At 39.4% G+C, this 24,248-nt stretch overlaps 1 protein-coding gene across 1 annotated transcript in view; it reads right to left on the minus strand.

The window, feature by feature from the left end:
- Positions 1–24,248, minus strand: part of myo1d (myosin 1D) — a 97,500-nt gene that overhangs the window by 29,431 nt on the left and 43,821 nt on the right. The window contains exons 13-20 of the mRNA XM_032501500.1: positions 21,218–21,292; positions 20,495–20,627; positions 20,147–20,313; positions 16,598–16,805; positions 4,491–4,714; positions 3,490–3,628; positions 3,276–3,380; positions 2,963–3,076 (exon numbers count right to left, since the gene is read on the minus strand). Of these exons, the coding sequence (XP_032357391.1) occupies positions 2,963–3,076; positions 3,276–3,380; positions 3,490–3,628; positions 4,491–4,714; positions 16,598–16,805; positions 20,147–20,313; positions 20,495–20,627; positions 21,218–21,292 (1,165 nt within the window). The remainder of the gene's footprint in view (positions 1–2,962; positions 3,077–3,275; positions 3,381–3,489; positions 3,629–4,490; positions 4,715–16,597; positions 16,806–20,146; positions 20,314–20,494; positions 20,628–21,217; positions 21,293–24,248) is intronic.

The raw sequence follows: 24,248 nt of genomic DNA on the forward strand, positions 1-24,248 counted from the left end.
CACGGCCAACTATCAAAATAAAGAACAGAGAAGCTCGGATTACAACACACAGAGGGAGTGTGACGTCATTACTCCACTATATCTTTACATAGCAGACAGTAGTTTTCTGCTTCATTAATGCTCTGAATATTGAGTACAGCCCCTATAAAAATACAACAAACTCTTAAGATGAAAAACAGATAAACATTTTTGTGTCAGGGTTTAAAAGGAAGGTTACAAAAGCTGTAAATCTCTCTTCCCTTCAGTACATCTTGTTGAGTCACTGCCAATGTGTGAAAGCTGCAAACCATAGTTTGTGCCAGCCTTGTTCTTTAACAACACTGATGGCTCTCCATATGCTATGTGTATTGGACTGAGCCTCATCCATCAACTGTGTGTGTGTGTGTGTGTGTGTGTGTGTGTGTGTGTGTGTGTGTGTGTGTGTGTGTGTGACTCACTCTCTCTGAATGAACAATAACTAAGAATCTTCTAAAATGCTGCTCTCTGTCTGCCACCATCTGTCTCAACTCCATCTCCTCATTTCACTTCCAGATGCGGCGATACAGGCTTTGGGTGTCAATCGCCAAGCTCTCTATTTCCCACATGTCACTTTGTCAGATTAAACACTGGGGTGTCTCGTCACAGTTGTCACCACACACCGGCCTCATATCTCACTCATTTCACCAGACGACGGGGGCATATCCGCCTCAGAGATTAATGTATTACACCTTCACTTCTTGCCTCATTTCTGCCTCACCTCCAAGGTCAGTGGGGCAAAAACCTGGTGAGTAATATTGATCATTGCAGAACTTACTAGGAGTGTTGGTTACAATCAGAAATATTGTAAGTAGTTTACCTTCAACGGCATGAATATATTTGTGTATACTCTTTGTTTTAAAGAGTGAAGACACATTGGCTGGTCATCTTTTCTCCTCAAAGGGCCGTTTGAGTCTAACCCTAAGACGTAAGAGTGTTAAAACAAATTACACCACCCTCAAAACCACCACTGAGAGGCCCTTAACCCCAACCGCTCCAGTGGAGCGGCTCTGTGGCCAGCAGATCTGACTGTGGTTGTACTGGGCAGCTTCCAGGTATGAATGTGTAACTGCGTGAATCAAGAAATAAATTACGTTTGTGCAAGAAGATTTAAGAAAACAAGAGAAAAGAAATTTCACCTTTTTAAAATTTCAACGGATTTTGAAAAAAACAAGTAACATGAAGTCAAAACACACACGCACACGCACGCACACACACACGCGCACACACACACACACACACACACACACACACACACACACACACACACACACACACACACACACACACACACACACACACACACACACACACACACACACACACACACACACACACACACACACCATGGAAACAGCCTCATGTGCTGTGTGCATGTAGCAGCCTTAATGGGCCTATCACATTGTGAATATGAATTAAAAGCAGCCAATCGTAGAGCTGAATGAGATATTTTGCATATTGCCATGTTGCCACAGGATAACAAGCTGGTGAGATGTGAAAACCAGAGATAATACTGTCACCTCTGCTGCAGCTGCTCTCACATACAGCAGGATACAGTATACGGAGGAACAAGATGTGCAAGAATATCATATCATGTATATTTTACTGCTTTATAAAATTAACATTTGTGATAGAAAGTCTCAAATAGGGCTGCATATCATGAATATTTAATCAATTCATCAATTAATTGTTTGGCCAATAAAATGTCAGAAAATGTCAAAATGTCAAGTTGTTTTGTCTGACTAACAGTAAGTAAGTCTGAAGTCCAAAGAGATCCGAATAAGGAGAAATGAAACACAACCAATAAGCACATCCTGACATTTGAGAAGCTTGAGAAACCAAATGCTTACTATTTTTGCTTTTTGATTATCTAAATTGTTGTAGTCTAATTGTTTCAGCCCGTCTTAAGAAAGCTTGTATCTCTAATTATTGCTAATTTGTTTCAGGATAAAAAAAATGAAATGAGATTCCCTGTCAACAAGATATACTGTATATATATATATATATTTAAACAAATATTTGTTCAACCACTTTCAAACCAGCTTTCCTAAAACCACTATTCTAAAATATTTCATTTCACTTTTTATGATCTTGTCTGTCCATTTTAAAAGCAACATGTACAGTACTCTAATGTACATTTATATACATGTAAACTAATGACAAGCATGTTCAACATAATCATATATTACTGCACTAGGTCTTCCATTATTAAACGAGGCAATTCAACATTTAATTCTAATGAAGCAGGCTCAGAGAGCTCTCGTTCTGATGTACACTATGGTCTCTGTATAATGAGGCAGCCATTATAATAAAACTTGGTCAGAGGGAGTATAATCCATATTAAACAGTTAATTTAAAACAGTTAAATTTAATACAGTTTAAATCACTGCTGCTTATCGTGTAGAATATTTTTGTCTATAAAAGCAACATTGCATAACTATTTCACTTTAAAACAACAGCTTCAAAATCATTCTGATGCTACTCTGACAGCACTGCCTTGACTCTGTGATTGACGAAGTTTCCTGACGGACGGAAAGCTTCACGTGGTTAATGAAAGGCTAACTGCTGCTAACTGTAGCTGCCGTCAACTGGTTAGCTCAGCTAGCTGTAGTTCACTTCAGACTACACTTTAGATAAATTTAAACAAGACTCTACTGCTGTTTGCAGCATTATCTTGAGGTGATGTGATTTATGTTGTTTCATTTTGTGTGTAACATTTAATTCAATTAAATTCAAAAGCAATTCTACATAAGCAATTCTAATTCTGATCTGTTACGAGTGAAAGTGTTTTATGGATTTGCATATCGAAGATCTGTCCTTCTATTTGGCCAATTTATGAAAACAGCTATGGAAATCTGAACTAAAATACTGTGACACCTGTGTCTAATGAGCCGCCCTGTGTTCATCATAAAAGGAGGCTGTTAGAGAAGAATAGAGTGTGCCATACGTTGTACAGGGGGATGCTTTTCATGGGTTTGTACTGCTTCAGGGGGTCCATCTTGTACAGGTGGCGGTCAGTGATGAGCACAGCCCGGTTCTCCGCCTTGTGGAAACGGTTGATCTGGGATACACAAAGCTCCTCATTAGTCACCTCACAGGATACGAGCACACATACTGTACACACAGATCTAAACACCCTGCAGAACGATGGCACAAACCAAGAGCAGTTGGGTTTATTTGCTTGCACAAACAGATGCATGTTGTGACAGTGTGTGCATGTGGTTAGGAGGGGATACATGCTCTTAAAACCTCCTTACTACCTTGCGCACGTTGCAGGAGAACAAAACTCTCATGAATTTGTCTTTTCGCTGCAGCTCGCTGGAAACCAGTGTGAATGAAGCAGCCGTATCAGCGCTGTCTCGCTTCTGTCAGGCACATAAAACACAGAGCACCGATTAGAACACTCCACTTATCTCAAGGAATGCAGACACAGTACATCCAGTATGCACCCACACTGCCATCCCACATCCTCACCAGGTAGTTTCCTTCCCAGGCTCTCTGTAGCCCCAAGTCGGCCCTCTGGCCCTTCAGGGCCTCCAGGCTGGCTACCTTGGCCCTCACCTGCAGGGCCTCTTCTGGAGAGAGACCTTTGATCAGTGTCCATGCCCACCACCTGGGGGTTAACACATCAAACACACAAAAAGAGTTTACTGCATAAATCGAACTTCTCCATTGAGATGTCTTCACAAGGCTTGGATAGCTGGGTCAGCGGGGCGGTATAGCAGGACTGCAAAGAACCCCAGCTGTACTGTACTTACTGGCCTTTCACTCACACAACCTGACAGCCAACATCATTCTCTAGGAAGGCTATATACCGACTGTGCCAAATAGAAAAAAGCAAACAAGCAGACATTGGGATAAAAAGCGGTGATGAGTCTTTCATGGAGAAAGAAAAATCAATGCACAGTGTGAGCCCAAGGCAGAAGGAAACATGTGTAAGTTGCTTCAAACGGACTCTTCTGGATGTAATATAACACTCGAGGCCATGCGTTCAGATCCACTTTTAGTTCAGTCAATTCAGGAAGGTGATTTTCTTCAAAAGAAAGCAAGTGAAAACAAAAAATCTATCTTAAAAAGGTTGAAACTCTGCCTCTGTTTAAAATGAGAATATTTCATTTTTTTTACATTTAATTTCAGTTTGACTTTATTTTTGAAATTAAGAGAATTAACCCTGAACCTACTCTGTAAAAGAACCTTACAGAACCTTAAGAAACTTAGGCAAGGCAGCTTTATTTGTATAGCACATTTCAGCAACAGGGCAATTCAAAGTGCTTTACACAAAATTAGTTAAACAGATAAAACACAAGTAAAAACAGTTAAAAATCATAAGCATTAAAAACCGGTAAAACACATGAATAGATATGATATGAATAATAATTAGCGCAAATACAGCAACTTGTGAATCTTGAAAGGGCTGCTGGGCCGCAGATACACAGCAGTCACATTTAGCGTTAAAATAGTGTTAGTGTTAGTACCTGTTATAGATGCTTCTGAGTGCCTCTTCAAACTTGCGCAGGACTTTGGGGGGCGTTGGCCATTTCACATGCCTGCCGTAGTCCTTCATGGATCGGACATTTTTGAAGCGCCGGTTGACCTCGCGGATGTAAGATTTCACCTTGTAGCGTCGGTAGGCACGCAGGATGACGAGGGCTGCTCTCATCCGCCGATATCGCATTCTGGCTATGGTGCCCCTCCACACCTGGAGACACAGGACAGCACCATGAAAATGTATTGCAATTAATGAAGCCTTTGCAGATAACACTTGGAACATAACTGCTGCACGGGTCCTTAAAAAAAGAATCGGCCAAAACCAATCACTTTTAACAGTCAAACTCTAGAAATGCTGGAGCCTACATTTCCCATGATGCACAATATTAGAACGGGACATTATTGTACACAAATTTGCGTTCCCTAGGATGGCGAAGGAATCTCCCGCCCTACACTGCCTCTGATGCCTTGTACTCGTTGCCTTTGTTGGTTTGATTGGTTAGGTTTAGGCTAGTCTCTCTTTGCCAAACCTTCCTCCACAGCACCTTAAACAATACATTGTAAAATAATTTCTGAAGTAAAAAAAAAAAAAAAAAATTGAGATGAGAAGAAGAAAGTATTGAAAATGTTTTAATTTACAACACAATGGAGAGTGTGTTAGTGACCAGTGTAATGGCCCGTCATTACCCATAGTCCTCATAAGTCCACTGGAGTTTAGAACGCCAACACAAAGAAAGCGCAAGGTACCGGACATCCTGCCGAAAAGAGGGACATCCGGCGGAATTTCCGGCAGCAACCGAGCAAAGTTGAACGTCGTGGATATAGATTAACGTTTAGGCAGGAGGAGTGATAGCCGCAGCAGTGAATGACATCACGCCCGGGTTGACTGCGTTTCCATTTGTTTAGAACCGCTCTAACTAGATTATTCATTTAGTAGAATCTACTCCCCTAACCGGGCTATTTCAAGCTCTTATGCTTAAGAGCTAAATCGAAGTAAAGAATGTTGCAATAATACAGCTGCATATTGCTGTAAAAGCTAATACACAAATGTGTGTTCCAATGCGTCATACTGCCATATTCTTAATAAAAAAAAAAAGTTTTTTCATTACTCATCATTAGAATTAATTATAAATGGTTACATATTTATTTGGTATAAGTCAGTGCTTGTAGTGTTTGAAAAACATGGATTAAGGCTGAAATAAGGACCCCAAGCCTGCCTGTAACCACACAATGAGTTGAGTGGCCATCAGACCCTCTAAAGCATGAATTATAGATGTAAGTGGGACCCCAGGGAACCATAACTCCTGATCCGCGCTCACTACAATCACCAGCATATGCTCCTCTCTTACTGTATGTTTTTTCTTTCTTCCTAAGACACACATTCACACAACTCCTCAATTATTTATACATTTATTTGACTACATTGTACTTAAATAATTTTAAATAATCAGTGATAGAGTGTCACAAATTTAAGGAAATACCGCCTGAGAGTCTTGCTCCTGAATATCTTCAATGTGTAATGCAAAGTAATGATGAAGATCATGAATATTTAATCTTTTAAAGTGTGGGGGTGGCCGATGGCAACAAAAAAGGATTTCTGGCATTTGCATAATAAAACTGTGGAGGAGGCGGTTTCCACCTGATGAGACGGACGGTGTAATAATTTGCATTGAAGAAAATAAGTCATGCACCTCTGGAATATGGAAGCAGCAGGTCCTTTTAAGATGATAACTTTGCAACCAAATCAGATGCAAATGTGTGTTTAAGTTATTATTACATATATTAAATGTCACTTTTTAACTGAAGGAACGTAGCATCAACTAGAGAGTCAGAGCACTGATTCACCACAGCATTTGTTCTGAATTGAGATGAGGGTGGCCTTTTGAAGAAGCCGCATCACACCGAGATCAATGAAAGAAGGCGAGCCAGCTAATCAACCAAGCCAGCCTAGTCACACTGTCTCTCTCAATAACGGAAGCAGTGGTTTAGGTTTATTTTAAGCTCTACAGTTTATGTAGTCATGTGGGATATCCAGCAATCTGAGGTCAGCCCTATCAGAATAAATAGAAATCTGTGCCCAGGATGTCAACGGATACGGAGTAAAAGCCTACTGCAGGGTTCAAACATGACTTTTTCATGACTTTTCAAGGACCTATATCATTTCCATGACTGTTCAGGACCTTGAACACAAACAGAACTGTTAACTATACTCCAAATATTCATTAAAGGGTGAAAATTACACAGCAACCCTTTTTTCCAAGACTTTTGCAGACCTAGGAAATTCAATTTTTAAAATTTGATGACTTTTCCAAAAACATTCTAAAACAGATGAAGAAAACAAAGCCAAAGAGGTTACATTGTAGCAAACTAGCGACGTAATGTTTGGAAAGGACGTTTTTGTTCCTAGAAATAGCCTAGGCATTAGCAAATGCTGCATACATATACTGTTTATAGATATACATACTGTATATAGCTTTGCTAGGGGATGTAACTATGTCATGGCACGTTTACTGCTACAGAACCCAACGAAGCGCAGTGTTGATTGGGAAGTTGTTTGGATGAACGGTTCTCATTGAAGCTGCAAGCAGCAATACCAGAACAAAGAAATCAGCCCTGTTCCCAAGAGGCACGTTTGGAACTGGCACTGCAGACTATAAAGTACATAGTCACAGTCCTTCATTCCAATTGTTCTTTTGCCCTATCCTTTGTCCAGGTCTTTGTAATGAAAAGCGTGTCTTACTGTATGTATTTTGTGTCACATCTATCTGTTGAAAACCATGCATCTCCAAATTCTATTTAATCAAAATCTGAAGGATTAAGCATTCCTTTACGGGATGAAGGAATTCACCCACTTCTAAAGCTAAATAAAGAATTTAAAAACACATGTGATTAACAAAGAACATACACTGTCTTACAGCTGAAAACAGGGCTGTTTTTCTTAGCTCATGCTATGTTAAAGCACCCTTTATGTTTTTGCTTTGCTTCATCTTTAAAGACAGAAAGCACAGACTGGATTCATAGCTAAACATTTTCTGTATGTCTATGCCAAGCAACCAACATCTATTCATCTATTCAAGTACAAAAATAGCTCCTCTAATCCTGCGTTATTTTAGGTCTCAAAAGGTGCTCTTCTGGCAAAATGGTATTTGATGACCTAATCCTCTGTTTCCTCCATGCTCCATGCTGTCTGTCTCTAATACATAATGGATGAGAGTGAGAAAGAGAAGCAACTTCTGTACATATTCATCACTAATCGCCCCTGAGATGACTCTCCCACATGTTCAGGGTGACAGCGGTGGGAGGAATGAATGGATTACTACAGCCGGCCCCGGCTACAGCTGACTTAGTTGTCTCTGTGAAGGTTAAGAGTAACTTTCATATAAAGTCAAAATGTATTCAGAGTGTTACGGTAAATTAGGCAGAGCTTTCAGAGATCAGGCATGGGGTCAAAAAGTGAAACCTGGCGTCAACAGTAGCCTGAGAATGCATTTATATTGGAACTTAAATGTTAAAGTTAGAAGATATGTGGGGATTTACAGTATACACATACTCTATACACACACACTTTTTATGTTTGAGCTCCATTTACTATTTTATGCCATTCTTAATTTGTGTTAAATTATAGAACATCTTATTATTTCAGGAGTTTACTCACATACCTGTACACACATTCCTATTTACGCCATGACTAAAACAAAAGTGGCTAGCTGATAACCTAGGCATTATATATTTTTAATAAACAAAACAACCATGAAGCATGACTTTACTAAAAATTCACTTGTCTGTCAAAGTCAGCTATAACAAATCTAATTTATACTATACTGAGCAGACATTTTATTATTATGGAAAGTGTCTCTACGGTGGTGATGATGATGAAGAGGATCATAGGTGTTAAAAGGCGAAGAGACTTACAGTGGAATTGTGGCAGTAGAAATCAGTTTAAATCAATCACAATAATAGAGAGATGTGTGTCATACATTATCTTGTCTCGCATTGCCAAGACCTTCTTCCACAGTGCTGCTAACATGCTAAACTACGATGATGAACATGGTAAATATTATATCTGCTAAATATCAGTATGTTAGCTTTGACACAGTGCTACACAGTGCACCTAGCTCAAAGCACCCCTCTGAAAAGCTGAGTAAATGTTTGGCATTTCTGCTGACTAAAGGACTCGAATGATAAATAATTTATCAAAATCCCAGCTGGGTATTGACCATCAACATGTGTCCGTCATCTGTCTGCCAGACCTTTCTCTACAGCGCTGCGGAGGAGGGTGTGGCTAGTCAGCATTTCAGGATGGGAGAAAAACCTGTTCTAGTTTATTGGCTTTTCTTTAAACCAATCGCAATTGTCTTTGGGAGATGCTAAGCCCCGGACGGCAACGGAAGTTGTTTTGGTGGAACATGCGCACGTTCAAAAGTTGTTTTAGAAATTCAACAGAAAATTCAGTTTGGATAGGAAACTGGTCGGTTTATTTGTGTGTCGGCAGGACTTAAGAAAAAATACTGGTTTGATTTTCATGAAACTTGGTGTAAGGGTGTAGCATGGGCCAAGGAAGAACTCATTACAATTTGGAGCCGATCCAAATCACGGGGCAGGTACACAGATTGTTTTTTCAATTGTTAACAGTAGAAGACTTGGCAAGGCCTTGGTGAAGGTCTGTGCTCTCTGAGTGCCCTTCTAGCTGTTATTGTTACACATTGTTAATTATGTTAAAACACAAGACTTTGAAATTGTATGTAATTGTAAATAACAAAATGTTTATGTACTTTATTCAAGGTTCAAGGAGTCTTTATTATCCCCGAGGGGCAATTTGTTGTGCAGCAGAATGTAACACACAGGTTATACAAGACAACAGCCATACATCTACATCTATTCTATTTATTAATAAGATGAACGCTGCATAAAAGCACACAGAAGCACCGGAGAAGAAAAAAACCTGCATGCTACAAGAAGAGTGTTCATCATGACGGTACATGACCAACATGTTTTAAACTTCTCTAATAAACTCGGTGCAGACTATAAACCTTTTCTTTCACAAAAGATCTTATCTGTGAAAATCTCAGACATGTTATAAACTACAGCATCAAACATTTATCTAATTATAACCCGCAAACACCTTTATGATTACATTTTCTCATCCTAATATTGCCTCTTCGCATTTAATCCACTCCTCTGTTCCCCATTCACACAGACACAGTGACCCACCCCATATGTGCTAATATGATACACAATGCAGAAAGTGGCCAAATGAGATTTTCAGTTAGAGCTCAGTTACAGTATCCATATGGTGCACACAGGCCTATGCCAGATCAACAACTGTGTTTATCTAAGCAACAACTTTAATTACATTGTAAACGACTGGAGCTGGAGGCAAGAAGCAAAAAAAGAGACCATAAAGCAACAATGAATCAGATAACAGCATACAAAGTATCTCCACTGTCTTTGGAGGCTCATTAAGGTGTGTGACAGGTGGAAAGCAGTGAGAGGTTAGAACTATGAAGGGGCCATCCAGTCGCCTACACCAGCACAAAAACACACCATAAATACATTTTCTGCAGACTGGCTAAGGTGATGCTGGTGAGCCGATGAAGATGACCCTCTTGGGATTGTGGATAAATCAAGCCAATAACAAGGCCCCTGGCGGTCTGCCTCCTTACTCTCCTGGCCAATAAAGCCATCTGATCATCCTTTTTAGAGACTCTGCCATCATGGAGCCTGCCCTCACCACGCTCCGGGGCCCGGGATTTACGAGCTCATCAAAGCCAGATTGGGGATCTTTCGTCACAACAAAGCGGGACAGATTGCTGGGGTTTTATTGGGGGTGTGGGCTGGCTGGTTTGAAATGCACACTGAGTAAAAGCATTCACACATCACACGAGCCAGGACAACTGGTGAGAGCGGGAAGGTTTTGGTTTAGATGTTGAGCTGAGCAGAACACCGAGAGGACCCATTACTGGTGACTGAATGTCTTTAATCTAAAAGAATTCTTAGGGCAGCTCTGACAAAAGGCCATTAACTGAACTGCAGTGTTGGCAATTTGAAAGGTCCAATACAAAAACAACCCTTCACCTTCTTGTCCCCTAGAGGGGGGAGAAAGAAAAATACCAGACCACATTCTGACCTGCACCGTTGACACACTTGACTGCAATCCGCTGCTCAACGCCTGAGTTTCCACATCCTCTGGGGATATTGAGCTGGTTTTCCAGTGACATGCTCGATGCACACAGTGGGTGGAGGGAGGCGGAATCAAGAGCGTGTGACACAATTTAGAGAGGCTGCGATGTGCTCTGGCCACAGCTTGTCATAGAGAGACATTGGGCCAAGGCACACGCCAGCAGTCATTATCATAAATCAAAGTGTTCTGGTGAGCAGCACCTACCCACCAGTAACACTAACAGCAAGATACACCGATTTCTTTAATCATAACTCCCAGTATTTTATCGGCTTAAAGTCTTAGCTCTGGGATAACACTCCAACGATATGACAAATGTTTTCAAAGTGATCTTGAACAATACAGTCTAATTAGGAGAGACAGTATTGAAGATAAAATGGAATAGCAGTGGATGGCCCATCCATCAATTAGATGGGACTAGACAAAATAGATTGGAAGAATATTGGCGATGGTCAGCAGTGCAAGCTTAAAAGTAACATACATTAATCAAACATGTTTGAAGAAACCAAAATAAAATCCACTTAGAGCAGGTAAAGCATGAATACAGCAGACTAGATCCACCCACTAAAACCATAAAGTAAAAGAAAGACGGCTAATCAATACAGCGTCACTAAAAGTCTTGCATAGAGTATTATGTTCAAGTATGCATTCTAAATATCTGCACAGCGGGTTTATAGATTATCGTTAGTGCTGTACAATACAATCTATACAAAATGGACTTCAATGGGTGTACTTTACTCTTACTAATTGAGTAAGAATCCTAGATATCTACAATAAAAACTACCGAGAGCTGAAACAGTCAGTTAATGGAGTAAAGTAAATTAGTGGAGAGACGGAAATGTAAGGGCTAAATGTTTACATTCAGAGTTACTGCCCAGATTGCACTTTGCATCTTTGAGGTGAACAAATGTGTTGAATGCATTTCCTCGTAAAATATTTGCAAAATCGATTTTCCATTCGTATTTTTAAGAGTGCAGGAAAATCTCCACAGGGCAACTTTAAGAATTGTTGAGCAAAAATGCAACATAGTCAAAATTTGTAGGCCCTAAAATGTTTTTTTTTGGATTTCTAACTCTTCCATGATAGTAAAACAACAATCTGAATTCAATACTAGATTATTATTTTGGGTTTTTATAATTTTCTGATATTTTATAGACCAAACAATAAATTGAGAAAATAATGAGATTAATCGAAGTTAGTGAATTGAAAATATGTTTTTTATACACTACCGGTCAAAAGTTTGGGGTCACTTACAAATTTCCATGCCACTCCATTATAGACAGAATACCAGCTGATCTGAGTGGGGGGGCTGATCTTTAATGCAATATCTACATTAGCCATTGTCAGCAACCATTGATCCAATGTTCCAAAGGCCCATTCTGTTCACTAATCTGATATCATTTTAAAAAACTAACTGAGAAAACACTGGAGAACCCTTTTGCAATTATGTAAGCACATAATGTAATTTGAAAACTGCTGTCCTGGTTAAAAAAACAATGCAACTGACCTCAGCTGGTATTCTGTCTATAATGGAGTGCAATGGAAATTTCTAAGTGACCCCAAACTTTTGACCGGTAGTGTATACATATATATACACAATATATCTTTTTTCTTACTACATTAGTTAATTAAGATGTTTAAAACATTATTGTATGTGGCCTCGTCATCATCATAATCTTGTCACAAACAAATATACAAACACAAACAAACTTTGAATATTATTCAATTAAAAGAACTTTTAGTGACAAGTGGAAGCTAAAGAAAAGGGAAAGAAATCAGTAAACTTTGGCTGTGAGCCCCACATCCGTTGCCATGGAGAAAGACCCATGGTTACAGTCTTTTAGAGTTTGGTGTTGTCTACTGCAGGATATTTTTTAGACTACAGCGTTGAAAGAAAGCACAGATTCAGTCAATGTCATAGCTATCATGAAATTATTCTGAAATGGCCTTTCTTTGAATATTGATCCCCAAGAATCGCAGTGTACAGAATCACAAGAAGAATCCAGCAAAGAGAAAACATAGTAGCAAATCCACATGACAGAGGAAGGGCATTTCCTATCTTTAAAATCCAGCAAGCATGATTGTTACAGAAAAAGCTAAACCATCCTCCTTTGATTTGCTGCAGTGTTCTCACCCGGTGAAGGTTTTGTGGAGGTGATAGTTTTGGATGATAACTTTGCAGGTTGAGAAGGGGATCAGAGGATTAGAGATCGTGTTTCTGCTGAGGTCTAGCAGGAGACAGATCAGTTCTGGACAGTTAAGCAGAGAGGAGCCAGTGCTATTCTTGCACTAAGAAGCCTGCTATTCACAAGAGGGCTGCACAGCTATCCACAGATTACTCCCTTTGTCAGTCAGATTTTCCACAAAAAACAATTGTTTTTAGTCATTACTGAACAATTTATTGCCTCAAGACGGGAGTTATCCATTGGGTAACAATACTAAAATAACAAAAATAAGGTTCTTTATCCTTTGAAGACATTTTCATTTAGCTCTAGCTCAGACAAGACCCTCGTGGCCTCGCTGTGAAAGCTGACTACCCAAGACACAACACTCGCTACGTCTGATAACCCTACAGCTACAAAGAGACTATGTAAAACTTTGGAAAGCAATTAAGGCGCCGGCTCAGGATACACACAAGGGGGGAGTCTCTCTTCTCGTCATCGACGCTGCTCTGACAAGCGCCGACAGTTATTGTGATGTGGATGGCTGAGCTTGAATCTATGAAATATTTATTTGAACAAAGAAGGAAGGTGGGGGTGGCCTATGTATAATATCTGTATTTATGCTGCATCGGGATCCTAGAGCTGTAGAGCTATCACCGGTAATGCACCCGGCCTTGATTGCAATACATTTCAGGCCGAGCAGGTTGAGTGGCTGTAGCATAACAAGAGTGGAGAGATGAGGTGAGTAAGAGCACATGAAGATGGTTTGAAGGATGGAGAGAACAGAAGGATTAAAATGGAGCTGTGAAGGAGCCTCCTCCTCCCAATCCTTTTCTCCAAATACTCCCCCATCCTCAAAGGAAAGGAGGAGAGGTTATGGTAATTTAAAGGGGCAAAATGAAACATAATGTTCTCCCAATTTGGACATGCAGTGGCCCTTCAAGTGGCTACTCAACCTGTGTTTAGGGAAGTGTGCAGATTCACAAATTGTGGTTTTCAGTCATTTGATGGGGAGAACTAAGTGGTATTATTATAAATCCATGAGGCAAATGGAGTGACAAGGAGTGTGTCTGAGCCTCAGTCCCAGGCTGACAGTCCTGGCACTGCGGCCCCGACTGGCACAAGGCTGTGTGGTGTGCCAGGTGCTGATAAGGGGATTGCTTGGCGCAGCAGATCAGACTCAGGCTTGGATGTTTATTTGAGTAACAGCAAGAGAGATACAGGAATCAATGTGGCTCTCACACCACTATTTGATTTGGTGTCAGTGGGTGCATATTATGGCATATGTGAGCATGCATGTGGGAAAAAAATACTGTTGTCTTAACATTGACAGAGGGCAAGATTAAATACGCTTCCTTCAACACCTCTGTGATGTTTGTTTTGATGGATATTCCTCAGGGCTTTCCCTTTTTTATCGAAGCCCGCTTATCCTGGGAAATACCAGATAGGGATCTCCTTCGGGAGAATGTCTGTGGGAAGAGACCGCAAAACGTCCCTCAGATCAATACAAAGGTCAACCAATCCATCTGCTAAAATAATTAATTTGGCTGGAAAACCCTTTCATGTCTGAGAGCTTGGAGATTCTCCCTGAGAAAGGTAGACATGAAAGCAACACCATGTGGAGGAATCTGCAAACATGATTCTAATATAATGACAGTGTTATGTGTAAGTGTCAATCACATAGTTCCCAGGTGTAGGATTTAGTGCTTCAGGAGCCGAGATGATGTGTGCATCATCAGGCTTCTGAGTGTGCACAGGTGTTGGTGTTTTTGAGCAACCTGCCTGTCAGTTAGATATGCCATTTTGCATGGAGCATCTTAAATCTGACAGCCAGGCAGCAGTACACCACTTTCACAAACCGATCTATCCACGTGACAATGTTCTGGCTGCAAGCTGATCTGACGCATGTCAGCGCTTGCATCATTATCACACCAAGATACTGACATTCTCGCCTGAACGTGTCATCGTATTACTGACAAATTATTAACTAACTACTGATTTCAGAGACACACAAACAGTGATCAATACACATAGCAGCTCTTTAAAAACTAGTCCAGCCAAAGCTACACTGGTCACAGAGCAATATCAGTATCAAACAAAAACGCCAATATGAATGAGTCATATTTTTTAAATCATCTATAAGTGCGTGACAAATTAAAGGAAAAAAACCTGAATAGGAGTGGAGAAACACGTTAATGCACATACTTTCATACAGGGCAGCAGGGGTTAAATAAAATGATGTGAATCGCTCTCCAAGGGAAAATCTTTTGAAAGAATGGTGTTCATCCCTCTAGTAGAGTTCAACAGACTGGAAGACTCAAAGAGCACTGAAGCTGTGCTGGAACGACACCTTACCAACACACTTTGTGTCGATTTTGCTTTGTGTTAAAGACGCTTCTTAGGAATCTATTTGAGAGACACAGTAGAGATACTAACAGAAAATACAGAAAGAGAGAGTGGGGGGTACAATGAAGGTAACAGACTGCTGAAAGACGATTTTGCTAATCAAGGCCAACGTCAAGATCATTTCAGATCTGCATTATTCATCCATACTTTCAGAATCTTGCTGTTTTGCTACAAAAGACCTTTGAGCTACTAAACCAACACAATGTAGAGACAAAAAAAAAAAAAGACATAAAAAACTTGAAGCTGCACTTTCATATGGCTCCTTGTGGTTTTGCTTATTTAAAGCTAATGTACTTGCACTTACTACTTGTTGTCCAGAGTTTGCACCTTCAGGGTTGGAAGCAATTAATTGGAAGGTGCTTTGTATAAATGATATGTAATGTAAAGACAGTTGGACTATACGTTTTATTCAAATCGTTTAATTAATCCATTTAAGCCTTGGAGAGTCTGAGAAAAGCTACGACAAATGGTGTTATATCAAATAAGTTTTTGTTCTTACAAAAGGTTGAATGTGCTTATTGTAAGTCACTTTGGATAAAAGTGTCTGTAAAAAAGTATTGATTTCATCTTAGAACTGAATTACACTTAAATGTTACAACTTAAACACAATCCTGCTGTAAACCCACATGGGTAATCTAAGCTTGCTCTCTAACCGTAACTGCAAGATACTTTTGTACTTTATGTTTGACAACATTCCCCTGTTATCTACTTCTCATTATATGTACAGTCCTCTGATAAATGGCTAAAGTCAGAGGGGTTACTTTATGATCAGCAAACCAAAAACAAATAGATTTGGTTCAATGATATGTAAGGACACATAAGAGCATTCTTGTTGCTGCCCAAAACTAGGAAACATCCTAAATTATAAATCTGCATCCACTCACAACTTTATAAGAGCTGTGTGGGTGAAAACTCAGACAGAAAGAGAGAAGAAGAAGAAGAGGCAGAAACATACACGCGGAGAGATATACGATTCCCATCAATGCAGCTCCAAAAATACCTCAGCGCTTGTATAACTGGAATAAAAATTGTCTCCAAGGTTATTGATATGCAGAACAAGGGCTGGTGAATTTTTATGAGAACACTGAAAAATGATGTTAAGTTGGTTCACTGGTTTAAATTTAAGGCAAGATCAGGAAGAGAAAAACCATGATTAAATAAAGGAAGACATTTTATAAAGCAGTGCCTTCTTAATAGATTTGCCATACACATTTGTAAAAACATTAAAAAAATTCTGAATTTCCCATGGGCTCAAAGCAATGTTACATAAATAATTTAGAGTTCCAAGCTATTGTGTCAGTATCTTGAGCTCATAAGCTACTACAATATAAGGTGGTCAGACTCTCACCTTTTGGAGGAAGAGGACAATTCTCTGGACCATTTCCACTCGCTGCTCCTCCAGGCTGAAGAGGGTACGTGGCGTGCGGATGAAGACCTTGGTTTTTCCATAGGCCGCATCATGGTCAAAACCACACCCCTGCATGAGCCTCTTCACTGCATCTTTGTCTGATGGCAAGTCATGGTTTGGCCACGTAAACTCTGAAATCATCTTGTATCTGTAGGAGGGAGCAAAGTGGTCAAACCATTGGATGCAACAGCGTACAGCTAAACAAAAGACATCACAATTGTTTGCTTTTTTAAATGTAGTTTGCTGCATGGAGGAGCACAAAGTAGGATCTGGATAACAGTATATAGACCCAGCAACTTTCACAAATGACTTGTTATCACTCTGCAAATAGACCAAAACAACACATGTTTTTAGCGATGCTAGCAGTGTGGCTATGGCTATTGAATTGCCATGAAATGTTATAGACACGTATGGTCCCCAGATGAGGAGTCCTCCCAACTTTGGTGATCTTTGGATTTTTATTTTATTTTTTTTATTTTTTTAGGGACACCATTATGAGATAAACATTTTTTTTATTTTTTCAGTGAAATGCCTCGACAACCGATGGATTGCCATTAAATCTGGTCAACACATTCAGGTCCTCCTCAGGATTAATTGTAATAACTTTGGTCATCCCTTAAATTTTTATCTAGCGCCATCATCAGGAAAAATGATCTATTTGTCCAACATTTTGGTTTACAACCAAATTTCAGCAAAACTACTCACATCCCCATCAGTTGTTTGATTGTGAGAACGGTTGCAGACTCTTAGTATTAGTATTACTTACATTTGATTACTTTTTCTTAGGTCAATACAAAATGAACAACACAAACATTGTTATTGTTGAAGAAATCCTACTGATAGAGTATGCCTTGCAAAATCCAGACTCAATTTCTTAGATTCTCTGATTGAATAATGTATGCATTTCCTGGGTTCTTGTTTATAATGTCCTTTTTTCTTCCTTTGGCTATGGAAAGATCATATTATATCTGAAGGAGGAAGAACGAGGCCCTAGAACGTATAGTGCTGTAAAGCCCTTCTTAATTACCAAAACAGCGTGATAGCATGGTGCCATGGAAAACATATCATTTAGCACATGGAAAAATGGTGTAATTACTTTATAGTGCACCTACAGCCCAGTGCAGGGGGTAAGGGGTCAAATTACGCTCTATTGAGTCTTTTCAATGCTATAATTGGACTGACATACAAGACCTTATATTATTTTTCTCAACCATGCACCTTATTATTTTAAGACCTATGGAAAGTCATAACATTGAGAATAAATTCAATCATAAACTGATGAATTTAGGAATGCTTATTGTAAACTAACATTATGCATGGCTTAATGGAGCTGAGTTGGTCCTGAAACAGCTTGTGCTGCTGTCACACAATACAATTTCTCCCTGTATTCGTTTAAAAAAGCAAGGTTCCTGCAATGTGTGTGGATTTGACAGGTCATCACTGCTATAGCATCAAAATAGTGTATTTGCTAAAAGGTGAGTGTTCAATTTAGAGATTAATTGATTAGTTGTCAACTATTAAATCAATATTGACTAATTAGTTTAAGTCATTTTCTATAGAAAAAAAAGCAAAAATTCTCTGATTCCAGCTTCTTAAAATGTGAACATTTTCTGGTTTCTTCACTCCTGTATGAAAGTAAACATAATAATTTTGAAAAAACAAGACATTTGAGAACCTAATCTTAGCTTTAGAAAACACAGATTGACATTTAATCAATTAATAAAGAAAATAATCAACAGCATTACAAAATAATCAATAGATGCAGCCCTAGTTAAATTGCAATGAATTTACATGTTGAAAACTAGAGACAATAGAAGAATACTAAAACTTGAAATAGTCCTGTTTATGAGGCTATTTCATGACAGCATGTCCTCTAAGGGCAAAAGATCCCAGTGCTTGTTAACAGACAGTATCCCGTCATTTCACAGCCAACCCACTGCCAAGGCTGTGGTGTAAGGCCAAGTCCGAGTACATCAGCGAGGGGTGATTGGAGTGACCGAGTCGGATGACTCTGATGAACTTTTGTTATGCAAAAGACTCATTACCTAATCCTCCGTCCACCATAATGGTTTCTACAAGTGTGTGTCTTTTTTGGACCATTATGAAAGAATAATCTAAGGATTTTCATTATGCTATTTGTATAAAAATTCTAGAGAGATATTTGGTAATGTAAGGGCCGGTAACCAAAAGCATCATTAAGAAAACAAATTAAAACAATGGGCACAGCATGTGTCTGAGTGAAGCTCTCTGGGGGTGTGCAGTGACAGCAGGGTCGTTGCATCACTCCCACTCGTCCTCCACAGAGAAACATGAGGTGACCTTCGAGACTCCAAGGATCCACGCCTGTCCATTGCTAGTCTCTAAAGTCTAGCCCTGACCCTCTTTCTTCTGTCTCTCTTTGATATGAGCCTCGGCCGAGTCAAAACCTTCTAATGAAAGATCTTGTGTGCAAGACTTCATATGGCCAGGATTAGAGATATTTAGGGTTGCAACTGATGATTATTTTCATTAATCGATTATGTCAGTGACACAATAATGGTCCAGTATGAACTCCCTTAAATATCGACGTTGGTCCTATTATCGGTCCTCCGCTAGCAAGCAAATTGGTGTTTATTGGGAAGCAAATGGACTTGTATTTTTAGGTGTTTGAGCTTCTATATGAATAACACATAAGTTATTAATGCAGGCCATTGATGAGTTGTTTGCTACTTTACCACATTAAAAATTTAAAATAATATTTGCAGCACATTAAAATGTTTCACAACAAGGTCTCTCTCTCTCAAGCTCAAAAATTATGCACGGAGGAAACAGATAAAACCACAGTAAACACAAGATGATGATGGTGATGATCATAAGGGGGTTATTTAGTGATGGCTGCTGGAGGTGTAACTGATTAGCTGCAAGATTAGATTAGATATGAGGTGACTACGGTTACACAACACATATTTACACCCTACAGTTAGGAACTGTCCTGTAGCATCCTTCATGGCTGCCCGGTGGACAGCTTCAGGGGTTCAGCATGTTTGTCCAGAGTGTGATGTGTAATACGATATCTTCTTCTACCCAGATTTTAAAACTAGTCCCAATAAAAAACATTTAATCTTCAAATCACAACTCCCTAACATTATGAAATATGACTATAACTTTGGTAGTTTTTTTCAAAGGCCTGACTTAATCCAATGACCTAAAATAATATAACTATCTTTGACTGACCTGGTTGGTTTTAGTTCTAATGCCAAGTTCCAAAAGTTTCCTTCAAGTTATGCAAAAGCAAAGTTATTTTTCCACAAAACATGTCAAACATTTCCTGAATTGAACTTCTCAAATTTGAGGATTTGCAGCTTTTTTGTAGGTAATTTGATTCTTTTGGGGGTTTTAAAGAACTGTCTTGGATAAAACAAGGAATTTGAGGATGTCACAATGTGCTCTGGTGATTTGATATGGTAGTTTATATGTGTCTGCTTAGCGTGATTATTATGTTAGGGGTACCTCTGTAGGAAGCGAGGGTATGTCTGTCTGTAGGCAAAGCCAGCACGCCGCACTCTGACGTTCTCCAGCAGCCCGAGGTACTCCACCTGGTGGCGGCAGCGCTCCTGCTCGAATAGTAGCGGGGACTTGACATCGTTGGGCTTGATGCAGCGAACATAGTAGGGTTCCTACAGAGGGCAACAGTTGGTTAACGACTACTGAACATGCATTAATCTCAACAATCAACATGCTACTGTGTGGGCTGCGTCAATACAGAATTTGATATGGGTAAACAAGAATTTGTTTACAGTCCTGGGTGTAATGTTTAGCGAATGCTTTTTTTTCATTATTTTTTTTTCATCCTGTCACCTTGCAGGCCAGGTTCTCCACCAACAAGATCATGGAGTTTTTGAAGAGCGTTGCAGCGGTTAGTGGTCGTTTGGTGACCTCTGTGATGCTCAGTTTGCCCTCAGGCCACATCGCCTTGAGAACTGGGTTAGAACTGGAAACAAGAAAGGTAGAACTGTAAGAGTCGAGATTACAACACTTGGCTACTGGTTAAAAACCCATCATTACAGCCCATTTCACTGTTTTGGGCCGTCCCAGGTTTTTTGCAAGTTTTCATGTCCAAATATTATAATAAGCAAGAGCTCAGATGATTTATTTTATTTTAACATTTGAATGTCTACTAGCTTGTACAGTTTTTTTTATTTTAATGTAGACTCTGGATACAACACCAAAACCCCAAAAATCTATTTCCATTAGGCCATTAGCACCCACGTTAAAACATTTTTGGCTGCTATCCAAAACCGTGCTTTTGACCCGAGTAAAGAGTATTATAAAATGCACATTTGACAGGTCAGGGATTACTCAACCTCACATTAATATTCAGCAGGGCAAAAAACTATAGAGGATTTGAGGAGAGGATGAGGATAAAAGCCAGCTGAGAGGAGATTAGTTGTACTAGTCTTGTGCTGTTCTTTGGTGAGGGGTGTCATGTAAAGTGCAGCAAGAAATACAGTGAGTACAGCCTGTAGAGGTGATTGAAGCAGTGTGTATCAGTCTGTGTGTGTGTGTGTGTGTGTGTGTCACCTGTTGTACAGCAGTCTTTTGAAATCCTGGAACAGCGTGTCTTTGTTCTTATCAATAAAACCCACCACCGAGTACCTGTGGAGAGAGGGAGGCAGATATTTGTATATGTTAACACACTTTATCCGTACTTTTCTGCTGAATGTCAAAGGGACTGGTAACACGTAATGTAATAACTACATGATTACCTTGCCCTTTATCTAAATATAACTGATCTGATGAATCAGAATCATCCTTGAAACAAGCCAGGGCACTTTATGATGTACAGTACATCGTTCTAATACAAGTCCCAGAACAGCCTGAATTCTATTGTGGCTTGGATCTGAAATGGTGCTGGAAATATTTGTTAGAGATACTGCTCCATGTTGACATGATAGCATCACAAAATTGCTGCGGATTTGTCGGCTGCACATTCATGCTGTGAATCTCTCGTTCCACCACATCCTAAATATGATCTATTAGATTGAGATCTGGGGACTGTGGAGCCCGTTAGAGAACCCTGGAGTCACTGTCATGTTGCTCAATTTGAATTAAGGAATGTAATGTGTGCCAAAAAAATATCCTCCAAACCATTAGACCACCAGCATGAACCGATGACACGGACAGGATGGATATACGCTAATCTAAAGAAGCAGGGTGGTTTTGAGTAGACCAGGAGTTTCCGCTATACCAGTTAGGATGGTGATGGCATAGTGGATATGACACATGCTTTTGGTGTGGGAGACCCAGGTTCAATTTCCACTGCTATACATCAACCAATCAACCCCTAGTGCATCAGAGGCGTGCGACCTCTGACATGTCTAACGGTCAAAGTCACTTAGATCACATTAAACCTCATTCTGATGTCTGGTCTAAAATAAGTCTGCAACTAACGATTATTTCCAATGTTGATTAATCTGTTGATGATTTTCTTGATTAATCCACTAGTTGTTTGATCTATAAAATGTCAGAAAATGGTGAAAAATGTTGATCAGTGTTTTCCAAAAGCCCAAGATGACATCCTCAAATGTATTGGTTGTCCACAACTCAAATATATTCAGATGACTGTCACAGAGGAGAGAATAAACTATATAGTATTGACATTTTGAAGCTGGAATCAGAGAATTTTGACTTTTTTCAAGAAAATTACTCAAACTGATTAATCTGTTATCAAAATGGTTGGCGATTAATCAAATAGTTGAAAACTAATTAATTAAACTTTGCAGCTGAAGTGAACGAACCATATACACACTTATGCTGCCACATGATTGGCTCATTAAATATAAGCATCAATGAGCAGGTGTACCAAGGTTTCTGGTCAAATTTAAGACTTTTTAAGACCATTATGAATGAAATTTAAGACCTTAACTACAACATCAACTAAGCCCTAAATTCATTTAATCAAGCCAATTATTGCTAAACTTGCACTTCTCCAAATAAAACCTTTTATGTCTGTGGTACAATCCAAAAGAGACAAATGACACGAGAGCTGATTGGCTGCAATATGAGTTGCAAAAAAAAGAAGATTAGAGGTAGCTTTGCATGGATGCTAAGAAATTAAAGACCTGTGTAAAATTATTTAAGACCAAGAACATAATACAGAATTTCAGACATTTTATGGCCTAAAATTTAGATTTTGGAATTTTAGACTTTTTAAGACCCCGCGGAAACCCTGTGTAAAAGTGAACCTAATAAAGTGGCCAATGGCTGTATAAACTGTGGTTTGAGTTAATCTAAATATAAGCTTATCCTTATAGCCCTGTGTTAATATACACTTTAAGTTAATTTGTGTTGTTAAGTAATGAATCTACCATAAATAGCAGAGCTCTTACACACCATGCTGTGCGGTGTGAGGTGCACTCTGCCTCCTGTCTGGTCTAAGTGGCAACGGGATCAATCAAGTCTGCCAGTCAGGCTCTTCTGCCTGAGTCCTCCCCTGGGTGTCAAACACTTAGCCCTCACAAATGGGCACAACTGGTTTCCCTGAGAGCACTTCTTAGGGGCTTAGCCTGTGTGATTTATTCATTCAAATAGTGGCCAAGTACATTGGGGATTGGGAAGGGGTGCTGTTATTTTGGGGACAGCATGCAATGAAGATGCCGTTTTCAATGTTTGAGTGTACGCACCAGTGTGCATGAGTAGTGAATGTGAAGCAGGGGCAGATGTTGTCTGGTCCAGAAATAGGATTATTTTTGCAATTCAATTGCAGTGCAGACTGCTTTCTTCGCACCCAGGCTGAGTAAGACTCTTTTCATCTGGGAAGTTGATGTGCATGAAATAAGCTTTGATCAATTATTCCTCATTCACAATAATCAAGATGAATCCATGTGGGTTATTTGGTGTTGTGCATCATTTTTGCAGACAATAAAACATCCAATTGTCAAATGGGAGTTGTTAAGGGTTGTGAGATGACTTGAATTCAGGCACTGACATTTTTTTATAGCCTTAGTTGGCAAGATTAAAATGCAGACAATGTAAATGTTGAAGGGAAGTTGACCAAAATGGTTTGGGTCTGAATGGAAGATAATGTGACTTGATATATACAATACCTAAAACAATTTAAAGATTAATTTAACACCAGTTGGAAAAACAGTGTTTTACCGTCTTCACTGATTGAACGTTTCTTGTTTGTTTCACATCTAACCAGTTACTTTTTGCACCAGTAACTACTGGACAACTGGAGACAAGTTAAACCACTGGAGGTCAACAAAAGCAAGATTGGTAAGTTACTCTTTAAGGTAGAACTATGTGAAGTTTACAGTTTTACAAAAAAAACAGTTTTATTGGTTGTCCCACAAATGTGTTTGTTATTTTTTACATTACTTGATCAATGACATCATTTAAAGTAAGGGGTCAATTTAATCATGAATCCATTCTCACAAAGTAACTGGCAAATCTTCAAAAACAGAGGGTTATGAAAAGAATATTTGACCAAAATCTAGTCAGAAAGTGTGAGGATGAGTGGTGTTCCCACATCCTCCAAACAACCATCAGGTTTAATTTAGGAAACTCAAACTCCCATTGGCTCTTAAAGCGGCCAAAAGTACAAGATCTC

The sequence above is a fragment of the Etheostoma spectabile genome, chromosome 21 (genome assembly GCF_008692095.1).
Source record: "Etheostoma spectabile isolate EspeVRDwgs_2016 chromosome 21, UIUC_Espe_1.0, whole genome shotgun sequence".
NCBI lineage: Eukaryota > Metazoa > Chordata > Actinopteri > Perciformes > Percidae > Etheostoma > Etheostoma spectabile.